This window comes from Catharus ustulatus, chromosome 39 (genome assembly GCF_009819885.2).
Source record: "Catharus ustulatus isolate bCatUst1 chromosome 39, bCatUst1.pri.v2, whole genome shotgun sequence".
Taxonomy (NCBI): Eukaryota; Metazoa; Chordata; class Aves; order Passeriformes; family Turdidae; genus Catharus; species Catharus ustulatus.
In genome coordinates, this window is record NC_046259.1 from 765,520 (window position 1) to 776,730 (window position 11,211).

General features: G+C 56.7%; 1 protein-coding gene across 1 annotated transcript in view; it reads left to right on the top strand.

The window, feature by feature from the left end:
- The window catches only part of NPHS1 (NPHS1 adhesion molecule, nephrin), a 41,903-nt gene extending 31,015 nt beyond the window's left edge, over positions 1-10,888 (top strand). Inside the window, exons 15-25 of the mRNA XM_033084437.1 lie at positions 2,908-2,950; positions 3,040-3,050; positions 3,154-3,328; positions 3,835-4,012; positions 4,726-5,024; positions 7,929-8,040; positions 8,545-8,708; positions 9,638-9,692; positions 9,793-9,845; positions 10,259-10,453; positions 10,869-10,888. Of these exons, the coding sequence (XP_032940328.1) occupies positions 2,908-2,950; positions 3,040-3,050; positions 3,154-3,328; positions 3,835-4,012; positions 4,726-5,024; positions 7,929-8,040; positions 8,545-8,708; positions 9,638-9,692; positions 9,793-9,845; positions 10,259-10,453; positions 10,869-10,888 (1,305 nt within the window). The remainder of the gene's footprint in view (positions 1-2,907; positions 2,951-3,039; positions 3,051-3,153; positions 3,329-3,834; positions 4,013-4,725; positions 5,025-7,928; positions 8,041-8,544; positions 8,709-9,637; positions 9,693-9,792; positions 9,846-10,258; positions 10,454-10,868) is intronic.
- Positions 10,889-11,211: the final 323 nt, after the last annotated feature.

Consider the following 11,211-nt stretch of genomic DNA (forward strand, 5'->3'; position numbering starts at 1 on the left):
TGGGGGGTCCTGGGGTGGATTAGGGTGGGATTTGGGGGGTTTGGGGGGCCTAGGGGGGGATTTGGGGGGAGCTGGGAACCCTGGGAGTATTTTGAGGGGTCCTGGTAGGAAATTTGGGGGGGATTTGGGGAGTCCTGGGGGGATTTGGGGGGGGTTTGGGGGGTCCTGGAGGGGATTTGGGGGGATTTTGGGGAGGGTTGGGGGGTCCTGGGGGGGATTTAGGGGGGTCCTGGGAAGGATTAGGGGGGAATTTTGGGGAATTTTGGGGATCCTGGGGGGCATTTGGGGGGGTCCTGGAGGGGATTTGGGGAGGATTTGGGGGGTTTTGGGAGGATTTTGGGGGTCCTGGGGGAATTTTGGGGGGTCCTGGAGGGGATTTAGGGGGAATTTGGGGGTCCTGGGGAGGATTTGGGGGGTCCTGGGGGGATTTTGGGGGGATTTGGGGGAGTTCTGGGGGGTCCTGGAGAAAATTTGGGGGGTCCTGGGGATATGTGGAGAGGATTTTGGGGGTCCTGGGGGGGATTTTGGGGCGTCCTGGGGGGGATTTTGGGGGGTCCTGAGGGGATTTTGGGGGGAGCTGGAGGGATTTGAGGGGGTCCTGGGGGAATTTGGGGGGATTTGGGGGGGTCCTGGGGGGATTTGGGGGATCCTGGGGAGGATCTGGAGGGGATTTGAGGGGGATTTGGGGGGGGTTTGGGGGGTCCTGGGGGGATTTTGGGGGTCCTGGGTGGGATTTGGGGGAATTTTCGGGGTCCTGGGGGAATTTGGAGAGGATTTGAGGGGTCATGTGGGGATTTGAGGGGGTTTGGGGGGTCCCAGGGTGGATTTAGGGGGGCGTTGGGGAGGATTTGGGGGGTCCTGGGGAAATTTGGGGGATCCTGGAGGAATTTGGGGGGGGGGTTGGGGGGGTCCCGGGAGGATTTGGAGAGGATTTTGGGGGTCGTGGGGGGATTTTGGGGGGAGCTAGGGGGGATTTGGGGGGTTCTGGAGGGGATTTTGGGGGTCCTGGGGGGATTTTGGGGACATTTGGGGAGGTTTGAGGGGTCCTGGGGGGATTTTGGGGTGGATTAGGGGGGGATTTGGGAGGGATTTGGGGAGTCCTGGGGAGGATTTGGGGGGTCCCGGGGGAATTTTGGGGAGGATTGGGGGGATTTTTGGGGGTCCTGGAGGGGATTTGGGGGGATTTTGGGGAGGGTTGGGGGGTCCTGGGGAGGATTTGGGGGATCCTGGGCTATTTGGGTTTTTCAAGGGATTTTTCAGGGTTGTTTTAGGATATTTTGGAAATTTTGGGGAAATTTTTGCGAAAGTTTTGGGGAAAATGTTTGGAAATTTTGGTAAATTTTTTGGGATTTTTTTTGCAAATTTTTGGGATATTTGGGGAATTTTTCAGTGTTAGTTTTTGGATATTCCAGGTGTGTTTATGGGGGTTTTTTGGGATATTTTTGCGTGTATTTTGGGGTTTTTTGGGGGATATTTCGAATCAATTTTTGGGATATTTTGGGTTTATTTTTGGGACTATTTCTGGGATATTTTTGGGATGTTTTTAGGGACATTTTGGGATTTTTTGATATTTTTGGGATATTCTGGAATATTTTGAGGATATTTTTGGGGTCATTTTGGAATATTTTGGGGAATATTTTTAGGATTTTTTGGGATATTTTTGGGATTTTTTGGGGATTTTTTTTTTATTTTTTGGGGATTTTTTGGGGATATTTTGGGGATATCTCTGGAATATTTTGGAGACATTTTGTGGATATTTTTGTGGATATTTTTGGGCTATTTCGGGTTTATTTTTGGCATATTCCAGGTGTATTTTTGGGACTGTTTCTGGGATATTATTGTGGATATTTTGGGGGATATTTTTGGGGATATTTCTGGGATTTTTTGGAATATTTTGGGGAATATTTTTAGGATATTTTTGGGATATTTTTTGGATTTTTTGGGATATTTTTGGGGTCATTTTGGGATTTTTTTCGATATTTTGGGTTTATTTTTTGAATATTCCAGGTGTATTTTTGGGATTATTTCTATGATATTTTGGGATATTTTTAGGATATTTTTGGGGATATTTTTGGGATATTTTTGGGGATATTCTGGAATATTTTGAGGATGTTTTTGGGGTCATTTTGGAATATTTTGGGGAATATTTTTAGGATTTTTTGGGATATTTTTGGGATTTTTTGGGGATTTTTTTTTTATTTTTGGGGGATTTTTTGGGGGATATTTTGGGGATATCTCTAGAATATTTTGGAGACATTTTGTGGATATTTTTGGGATATTTTTGGGGATGTTTTTGGGGATATTTCTGGGATATTTGGGGGGATATTTTGGGGATATTTGGGGATATTTTTGGGAGTTTTTGAAATACTTTGGGGAATATTTTTAGGATATTTTTGGGATATTTTTTGGGATATTTTTGGGATATTTTGAGGATATTTATTGGGTCATTTTGGGATATTTTAGGTGTATTTGGAGGATATTCCAGGTGTATTTTTGGGATTATTTTTAGGATATTTTTAGGATATTTTTGGGGATATTTTTGCGGATATTTTTGGGATATTTTTGGGGATATTCTGGAATATTTTGGAGACATTTTGTGGATATTTTTGAGGATATTTTTGGGCTATTTCAGGTTTATTTTTGGCATATTCCTGGTGTATTTTTGGGACTGTTTCTGGGATATTTTTGGGATATTTTTGGGAATATTTCTGGGATATTTTGGGGATATCTCAGGGATTTTTTGAAATATTTTGGGGAATATTTTTAGGATATTTTTGGGATTTTTTGGGGGATTTTTTGGGGGATTTTTTGGAATATTTGGGGGAATATTTTTGGGATATTTCTGGGATATTTCTGGGGATAATTTTAGGATATTTTTGGATCCATTTTCCCCTTTTTTCCCCCCAGGGTGACTCGGGGTCCCCCCTGTCCCTTCCCCCCGAGCTGGGGGGTCCCGGGGGATTTTGGGATGATATTTTTGGTTAATTTTATGATATTTTGGGATAATTTTGGGTCATTTCTCCCCCCAGGGTGACTCAGGGTCCCCCCTGGCGCTGCCCCCCGAGCTGGGGGGTCCCGGGGGATTTTGGGATGATATTTTTGGTTAATTTTATGATATTTTGGGTCATTTCTCTCCTCTTTTTTCCCCCCCAGGGTGACTCGGGGTCCCCCCTGGCGCTGCCCCCCGAGCTGCAGCCGCTCCCGGGGGGTCCCGGGGGGTCCCTCAGGGTCTCGGGGGCTCGGCGCCACCTGGGGGGTCCCTACGAGTGCAGGGTGGAGTCGGGGGTGCCGCCCCCCGCCCGCGCCATCGTCCGCCTGGTGGTGACGTGTGAGAAAAGGGGAGGGGCTAACGGGGAGGGGGAGGGGCCATGGGAATGGGGGAGGGGCCATCGTCCGCCTGGTGGTGACATGTGAGGGGGAGGGGCTATGGGAATGGGGGAGGGGCTATGGGGGTGGGGGAGGGGCTATTGGTGTGGGGGAGGGGCCATCGTCCGGCTGGTGGTGACGTGTGAGAGGGGGAGGGGCTAACGGGGAGGGGGAGAGGCTAAGGGAGTGGGGGAGGGGCTATGGGAATGGGGGAGGGGCTATGGGAATGGGGGAGGGGCTATGGGAATGGGGGCGGGGCTATGGAATGGGGAGGGGCTAACGGGGTGGGGGAGGGGCCATCGTCCGGCTGGTGGTGACATGTGAGGGGGAGGGGCTATGGGGGAGGGGGAGGGGCTAACGGGGAGGGGGAGGGGCTAAAGGGGTGGGGGAGGGGCTAAATGGTGCGAGACAAAAGGGGGAGGAGCCAATGGGCTCGCCCCTCCCCCTGACCCCGCCCCCTTTTTGCAGACGCTCCCGAGATGGAGGCGGAGCCGCAGGAGGGGGCGGGGCTGGGGGCGGGGCCGGGGGCGGTGCTGGTGCCCGAGGGGGCGGAGTCAGCGACGCTGCGGTGCCGAGCCCAGGGAGTGCCGGGGGTGGAGCTGAGCTGGGAGAGCAACGGGCGGGGCCTGAGGCTGGGGGAGCCCGGGTGAGGGACTGGGGGGCACTGGGAGGGACTGGGAGGGACTGGGGGGGACTGGGAGGGGATTGGGAGGGGATTGGGAGGGACTGGGAGGGACTGGGAGGGACTGGGAGGGGATTGGGAGGGACTGGGAGGGGATTGGGAGGGGATTGGGAGGGACTGGGAGGGGATTGGGAGGGACTGGGAGGGACTGGGAGGGACTGGAATCACACTGGGAGTCACTGGATGTTACTGGGAATCAATGGGACGTTACTGGAATCAAACTGAGAGGCACTGGGAGGGGATTGGGGTTTTGCCCAGTTGCCCCCAGTCCAACCCAGTTCATGCCAGTCTTGCCCAGTTTGAACAACTGAACTCAGTCCCCTCCCAGTTCCATCCCAGTCCCTCCCAGTCCCCTCCCAGTTTAATCCCAGTCCCCTCCCAGTCCATCCCAGTTCCCTCCCAGTCCATCCCAGTCCCTCCCAGTCCCTCCCAGTCCCTCCCAGTCCCCTCCCAGTCCCTCCCAGTCCATCCCAGTCCATCCCAGTCCATCCCAGTATATCCCAGTCCCTCCCAGTCCCTCCCAGTCCATCCCAGTCCATCCCAGTTCTCTCCCAGTCCCTCCCCATCCACTCCCAGTCCCTCCCATTCCCTTCCCAGTCCATCCCAGTCCCTCCCAATCCCCTCCCAGTCCCTCCCAGTTCCCAGCCTGACCCCAGTCCCCCCCATACTGGTCCCAGTTCGCCGTTCCAGGAGCGCCAGTGGCGCGAGGGGCCCTGGACCAGCTCCGTGCTCAGCGTCACCAACGTCACCCGCGCCCGCGCCCGCCTGCGCCGCCTCTTCCTCCAGTCCCACCAGTCCTCCCAGTCCTCCCAGTCCCCCCGGCCCCGCTACCGCTACCGCAACCAGCCCACGGCGCCGCCGGACTGGGAGCACTGGGAGCACTGGGAGGGCGGCAACGGAACCATCGGAGTGTTCGTGTGCGTGGCCCGGAACGAGCGCGGGAGCGTCCGGAGGAGACTCCAGCTGAGGCTGGCGGGTGGGGCTGGGGGACTGGGAGGGACTGGGTTATACTGGGAGGGGACTGGGAGGGACGGGGACCAGTTAAAAGGGGATTGGGAGGGACTGTGACCAGTTAAAAGGGGATTTGGGGTCACTGGTTTATACTGGTGAGGCACTGGGAGGGACTGGGAGGGGAATGGGAGGGGATTGGGAGGGACTGGGAGTGACTGGGAGGGGATTTGGGGTTACTGGTTTATACTGGGAGGGAACTGGGATGGGATTTGGGGTCACTGGTTTATGTTGGTTTGGAGTTTGGTGTTACTGGGAGTGACTGGGAGGGGATTGGGACAAACTGGGAGGAACTGGGAGGGACTGGGAGGGGATTGGGAGGGACTGGGTTATACTGGGAGGGGATATGGGGGGACTGGGAGCAGTTAAAAGGGGATTTGGGGTCACTGGTTTATACTGGTGAGGCACTGGGAGGGACTGGGAGGGGATTGGGAGGGACTGGGTTATACTGGGAGGGGATTAGAGGGGACTGGGACCAGTTAAAAGGGGATTTGGGGTTACTGGTTTATACTGGGAGGGCACTGGGAGGGGATTTGGGGTTACTGGTTTATACTGGGAGGGCACTGGGAGGGGATTTGGGGTTACTGGTTTATATTGGTTTGGAGTTCGGTGTTAGTGGGAGTGACTGGGAGGGGATTGGGACAAACTGGGAGGGACTGGGTTATACTGGGAGGGGACTGGGAGGGACTGGGACCAGTTAAAAGGGGATTTGGGGGGACTGGGACCAGTTAAAAGAGGATTTGGGGTCACTGGTTTACACTGGTGAGGCACTGGGATGGACTGGGAGGGGACTGGGAGGGACTGGGAGCAGTTAAAAGGGGATTTGGGGTCACTGGTTTATACTGGGAGGGCACTGGGAGGGGATTTGAGGTTACTGGTTCATATTGGTTTGGAGTTTGGTGTTAGTGGGAGTAACTGGGAGGGGATTGGGACAAACTGGGAGGGACTGGGAGGGACTGGGAGAGGATTGAAAGGGACTGGGAGGGGATTGGGAGGGACTGGGTTACACTGGGAGTGGATTTGGGGTCACTGGTTTATACTGGTTTGGAGTTTGGTGTTAGTGGGAGTGACTGGGAGGGGATTGAAAGGGACTGGGAAGGAACTGGGAGGGATTGGGTTATACTGGGAGGGGATATGGGGGGACTGGGACCAGTTAAAAGGGGATTTGGGGTCTCTGGTTTATACTGGTGAGGGACTGGGAGGGGATTGGGACAAACTGGGAGGGGATTGGGAGGGACTGGGTTATACTGGGAGGGGACTGGGAGGGACTGGGACCAGTTAAAAGGGGATTTGGGGTTACTGGTTTATACTGGGAGGGAACTGGGAGGGGATTTTGGGTCACTGGTTTATGTTGGTTTGGAGTTTGGTGTTAGTGGGAGTGACTGGGAGGGGATTGGGACAAACTGGGAGGGGATTGGGAGGGACTGGGAGGGGATTGGGAGGGACTGGAACCAGTTAAAAGGGGATTTGGGGTCACTGGTTTATACTGGTGAGGCACTGGGAGGGACTGTGACCAGTTAAAAGGGGATTTGGGGTCTCTGGTTTATACTGGTGAGGCACTGGGAGGGACTGGGAGGGGATTGGGACAAACTGGGAGGGGATTGGGAGGGACTGGGTTATACTGGGAGGGGATTAGAGGGGACTGGGACCAGTTAAAAGGGGATTTGGGGTTACTGGTTTATACTGGGAGGGCACTGGGAGGGGATTTGGGGTTACTGGTTTATATTGGTTTTGAGTTTGGTGTTACTGGGAGTGACTGGGAGGGGATTGGGACAAACTGGGAGGGACTGGGTTATACTGGGAGGGGATTGGGAGGGACTGGGACCAGTTAAAAGGGGATTTGGGGGGACTGTGACCAGTTAAAAGAGGATTTGGGGTTACTGGTTTATACTGGTGAGGCACTGGGAGGGGATTGGGAGGGACTGGGTTATACTGGGAGGGGGTTAGGAGGGGATTTGGGGTTACTGGTTTACACTGGTTTGGAATTTGGTGTTAGTGGGAGTAACGAGGAGGGGATTGGGAGGGACTGGGATGGGATTGAGATGGACTGGGATGAACTGGGAGGGACTGGGTTATACTGGGAGGGGATTAGAGGGGACTAGGACCAGTTAAAAGGGGATTGGGGTTACTGGTTTACACTGGGAGGGCACTGGGAGGGGATTTGGGGTTACTGGTTTATACTGGGAGGTAACTGGCAGGGGATTTCGGGTTACTGGTTTATATTGGTTTGGAGTTTGGTGTTACTGGGAGTGACTGGGAGGGGATTGGGAGGGACTGGGACCAGTTAAAAGGGGATTTGGGGTCACTGGTTTATACTGGTGAGGCACTGGGAGGGATTGGGAGGGGACTGGGAGGGACTGGGAGTGGATTTGGGGTCACTGGTTTATACTGGTTTGGAGTTTGGTGTTAGTGGGAGTGACTGGGATGGGATTGGGACAAACTGGGAGGGACTGGGAGGGGATTGAAAGGGACTGGGAAGGAACTGGGGGGGATTGGGTTATACTGGGAGGGGATATGGGAGGACTGGGACCAGTTAAAAGGGGATTTGGGGTCTCTGGTTTATACTGGTGAGGCACTGGGAGGGACTGGGAGGGGATTGGGACAAACTGGGAGGGGATTGGGAGGGACTGGGTTATACTGGGAGGGGACTGGGAGGGACTGGGACCAGTTAAAAGGGGATTTGAGGTTACTGGTTTATACTGGGAGGGAACTGGGAAGGGATTTGGGGTTACTGGTCTATACTGGTGAGGCACTGGGAGGGGATTTGGGGTTACTGGTTGTTACTGGTTTGGGGTTTGGGGTTACTGGGAGGGCACTGGGATGATACTGGGAGGTTACTGGGAGCACTGGGATCATTCCCCGCCCCCTCCAGACCGGCCGGACCCCCCCCGGGCCCTGCGGCTCTCGGGGGTCTCGGGGACCTCCCTGAGCCTCGAGTGGGACCCCGGCTTCGATGGCGGCCTCCCCCAGCACTTCCTGCTCCGGTAGGGGGCGCCCTTCCTGCCTCGGAACCGTTTCCGGGGTGTATGACATCACTTCCGGGGCTCCCACACCAACTTCCGGTCCCTTTAAGGGTTCCCTCTATCAATTCCGGTCCATTTAAGGATTTCTTCTATCACTTCCGGTCCCCCGGCCCAACATCCGGTTCATTTAAGGTTTCCCTCTGTGACTTCCGGTTTTCCCATTCCAACTTCCGGTCTCTTTAAGGGTTCCCTCTGTGACTTCCGGTTTTCCCACCCCAACTTCAGCTCCCTTTTTAAGGGTTTCCTCTATGACTTCCGGTTTCCCCACCCCAACTTCCGGTCCCGGTAAAGGTTCCCTCTATGACTTCCGGTCCATTTAAGGGTTGCTTCTTTCACTTCCGGTCCTCCCAACTCAACTTCCGGTTTAAGGGTTTCTTCTGGCACTGTCAGTGCCCCACTTGGCCCCTTTCCCGCTCCCACTTCCGGTCCCGCCCCTCCTCATTTCCTCCTTGTCCCCTCCCCCAGGGCAGAAGGTCCGGACGCCCCTCCCCCACCCGCCGCACTCGTCACTTCCGGTTTCGCCCTCACGCTCGGCGGGCTCCGCCCGGACACGCCCTATGACGTCACCGTGCGCGCCCGCAACGCCCGCGGCGACAGCGCCCCCGCGCGGCTGCGAGCGGTCACTTCCGGTAGGAAATGGGGCAAAAAAAGCGGAAATCAGGGCAGGGAGAGTGGGCGGGGCCTGGAGGTGACGTAATGCGTGCTAATTTAACTCCGGAAATGGTAACGTACGACTTCCGGTTCGAAACCGGAAGTTGTTGCTTGCTGGGATGAGAGTTTAAAAACTGGGATGGCCCCAAAAGCCGGAACCGGAAATGGGGGTGGGAGGAACCGGAAGTGTTGTGACGAGAGCGGAAGTTACTAGTTTGGGGTGGAATGGGAAACCGGAAGTGGAAAAAACCCCAGAGGAAGTGACAGAAAGACCCGGAAGAGTGGGGAGGGGTGGCCGGAAAGACAAGGGAGGATGGGATCAGAGCGCAAAGTGACCGGAAATGACCGGGAAGTGACCGGAAAATATCGGAAATGCCATTTCTCACCCTCCCCTCCCCCCAGCCCTGCCCGAGGCCCCGCCCCCGGTGTGGGAGGAGCCGCCGGCGGCGCCCCCTGGCGGCCCGGAGGACTCGGCCCCGCCCGTCCTGGTGGGGGCGCTGAGCGCCCTGGGGGGGCTCCTCCTGCCCGCCCTGGGGGGGGCGCTCTACTACTTCCGGTGGGGGCGGGGGCGCCCCCTGGCGGCCGGGGAGGGGTCCGAGCAGGTGAGGGGGGGGAGGGGCGGTTTTAGAGGTGGGGGAGGGGCGGTTTTAGAGGTGGGGGAGGGGCTATTTGGGGGTAAAGGAGGGGCTATTTTGGGGTGGGGGAGGGGCACTTTTTCAGGCAGGAGTGACACAAATTTGGGGTGGGGGCGGGGGAAACTTTGGGGTGGGGGAGGGGCAAATTATGGGGTGGGAGAGGGGCACATTTGGGGTGGGGGAGGGGCAGATTTTGACATTTGAGGCAGATTTGAGGTGGGGGAGGGGCGATTCCCCGCCCCACTCCCACCCCGCCCCTCCCCCACCCCCAGCCCAGCTCCGAAGGCCCCCCCAGCTCCGGCTCGGCCTCCTGGGAGCCCCCCAAGGGTGAGTGGGGGGGTGGGGGAGGGGCGGGGTGTGGGGTGGGGGGGGGAGGGGCTGGTGCCCATCCCCCACCCCTCACCTGCCGCCCCTCCCCCCATCCCAGGGGCGGAGCCTCACCTGTACGAGGAGGTGGAGCCGTGGGGGGGCTACGAGGAGGTGAGGGGGGGTGGGGGAGGGGCTGGGTGGGGGAGGGGCCTGAGGTGGGGGAGGGGCCTGAGGTGGGGGAGGGGCCGAGAAAAAAATTCCCAAGGGGTGGGGGAGGGGCACAGAAAGGAATTTTAGGGGGTGGGGGAGGGGCAGAGAAAGGAATCCAAGTTGTGGGGGAGGGGCACAGGAAAAGATCCTGAGGTGGGGGGAGGGGATGAGAAGATTTAGGGGGTGGGGGAGGGGTCTGGGGTGGGGGAGGGGTTGAGGAAAAAAGTCCCAATGGTGGGGGAGGGGCACAGAAGGGGATTTTTGGGGTGGGGGAGGGGCAGAACTGCAGATTTTGAGGTGGGGGAGGGGCAATGGGAGGGTCCAGGGGTGGGGGAGGGGTCACAGCCCCTCATTGCCCCTCCCCCACCCCCCAGGTGCCCCCGGAGCTGCTCGTGACCCCCCAGGGGGAGCTGGTCTGAGGGGGGAGGGGCCTCGGGCTGAGCCCCGCCCACAAATAAACCACGCCCAAACCAGTTCAAACCAGTTCTGTCCCAGTCCATCCCAGTTTGTCCAAATCTCCTCCCAGTTCCTTCCCAGTTTGCTCCAAATTCTCTTCCAGTCCCCTCCCAGTTTGTCCCAGTTCCCTCCCAGTCCATCCCAGTTTGTCCCAGTCCCTCCCAATCCCCTCCCAGTCCCTCCCAATCCCCTCCCAGTCCCTCCTAGTAACTCCCAGTCCCCTCCCAGTTTGTCCCAGTCCCTCCCAATCACCTTCCAGTCACTCCCAGTCCCTCCCAGTAATTCCCAGTTCACTCCCAGTCAATCCCAGTTTGACCCAGTCCATCCCAATCCCCTCCCAGTCCCTCCCAGTAACTCCCAGCTCCCTCCCAGTTTGTCTCAGTCACTCCCAATCACTTCCCAGTCACTCCCAGTCCATCCCAGTAACTCCCAGTTCCTTCCCAGATCCTTCCAGTCCATCCCAGTTTGTCCAAATCTCCTCCCAGTCCCGACCAGTTCCTTCCCAGTTCGCTCTGAATTTTCTTCCAGTCCTTCCCAGTTTGTTCTAATCCATCCCAGTTCCTCCCAGTCCCCTCCCAGTCCTTCCCAGTAACTCCCAGCTCCCTCCCAGTTTGTCCCAGTCCATCCCAGTCCCCCCCAGATCCCTCCCAGTCCCTCCCAGTAAATCCCAGTTCCCTCCCAGTCAATCCCAGTAACTCACAGCTCCTTCCCAGTTTGTCCCAATCCTTTCCAATCACTTCCCAGTCCTTCCCAGTCACTCCCAGTCCTTCCCAGTCCCTCCCAATCCCCTCCCAGTTCCCTCCCAGGCCCTCCCAGTTTGTCCCAGTCCCTCCCAATCACTTCCCAGTCCTTCCCAGTCACTCCCAGCCCC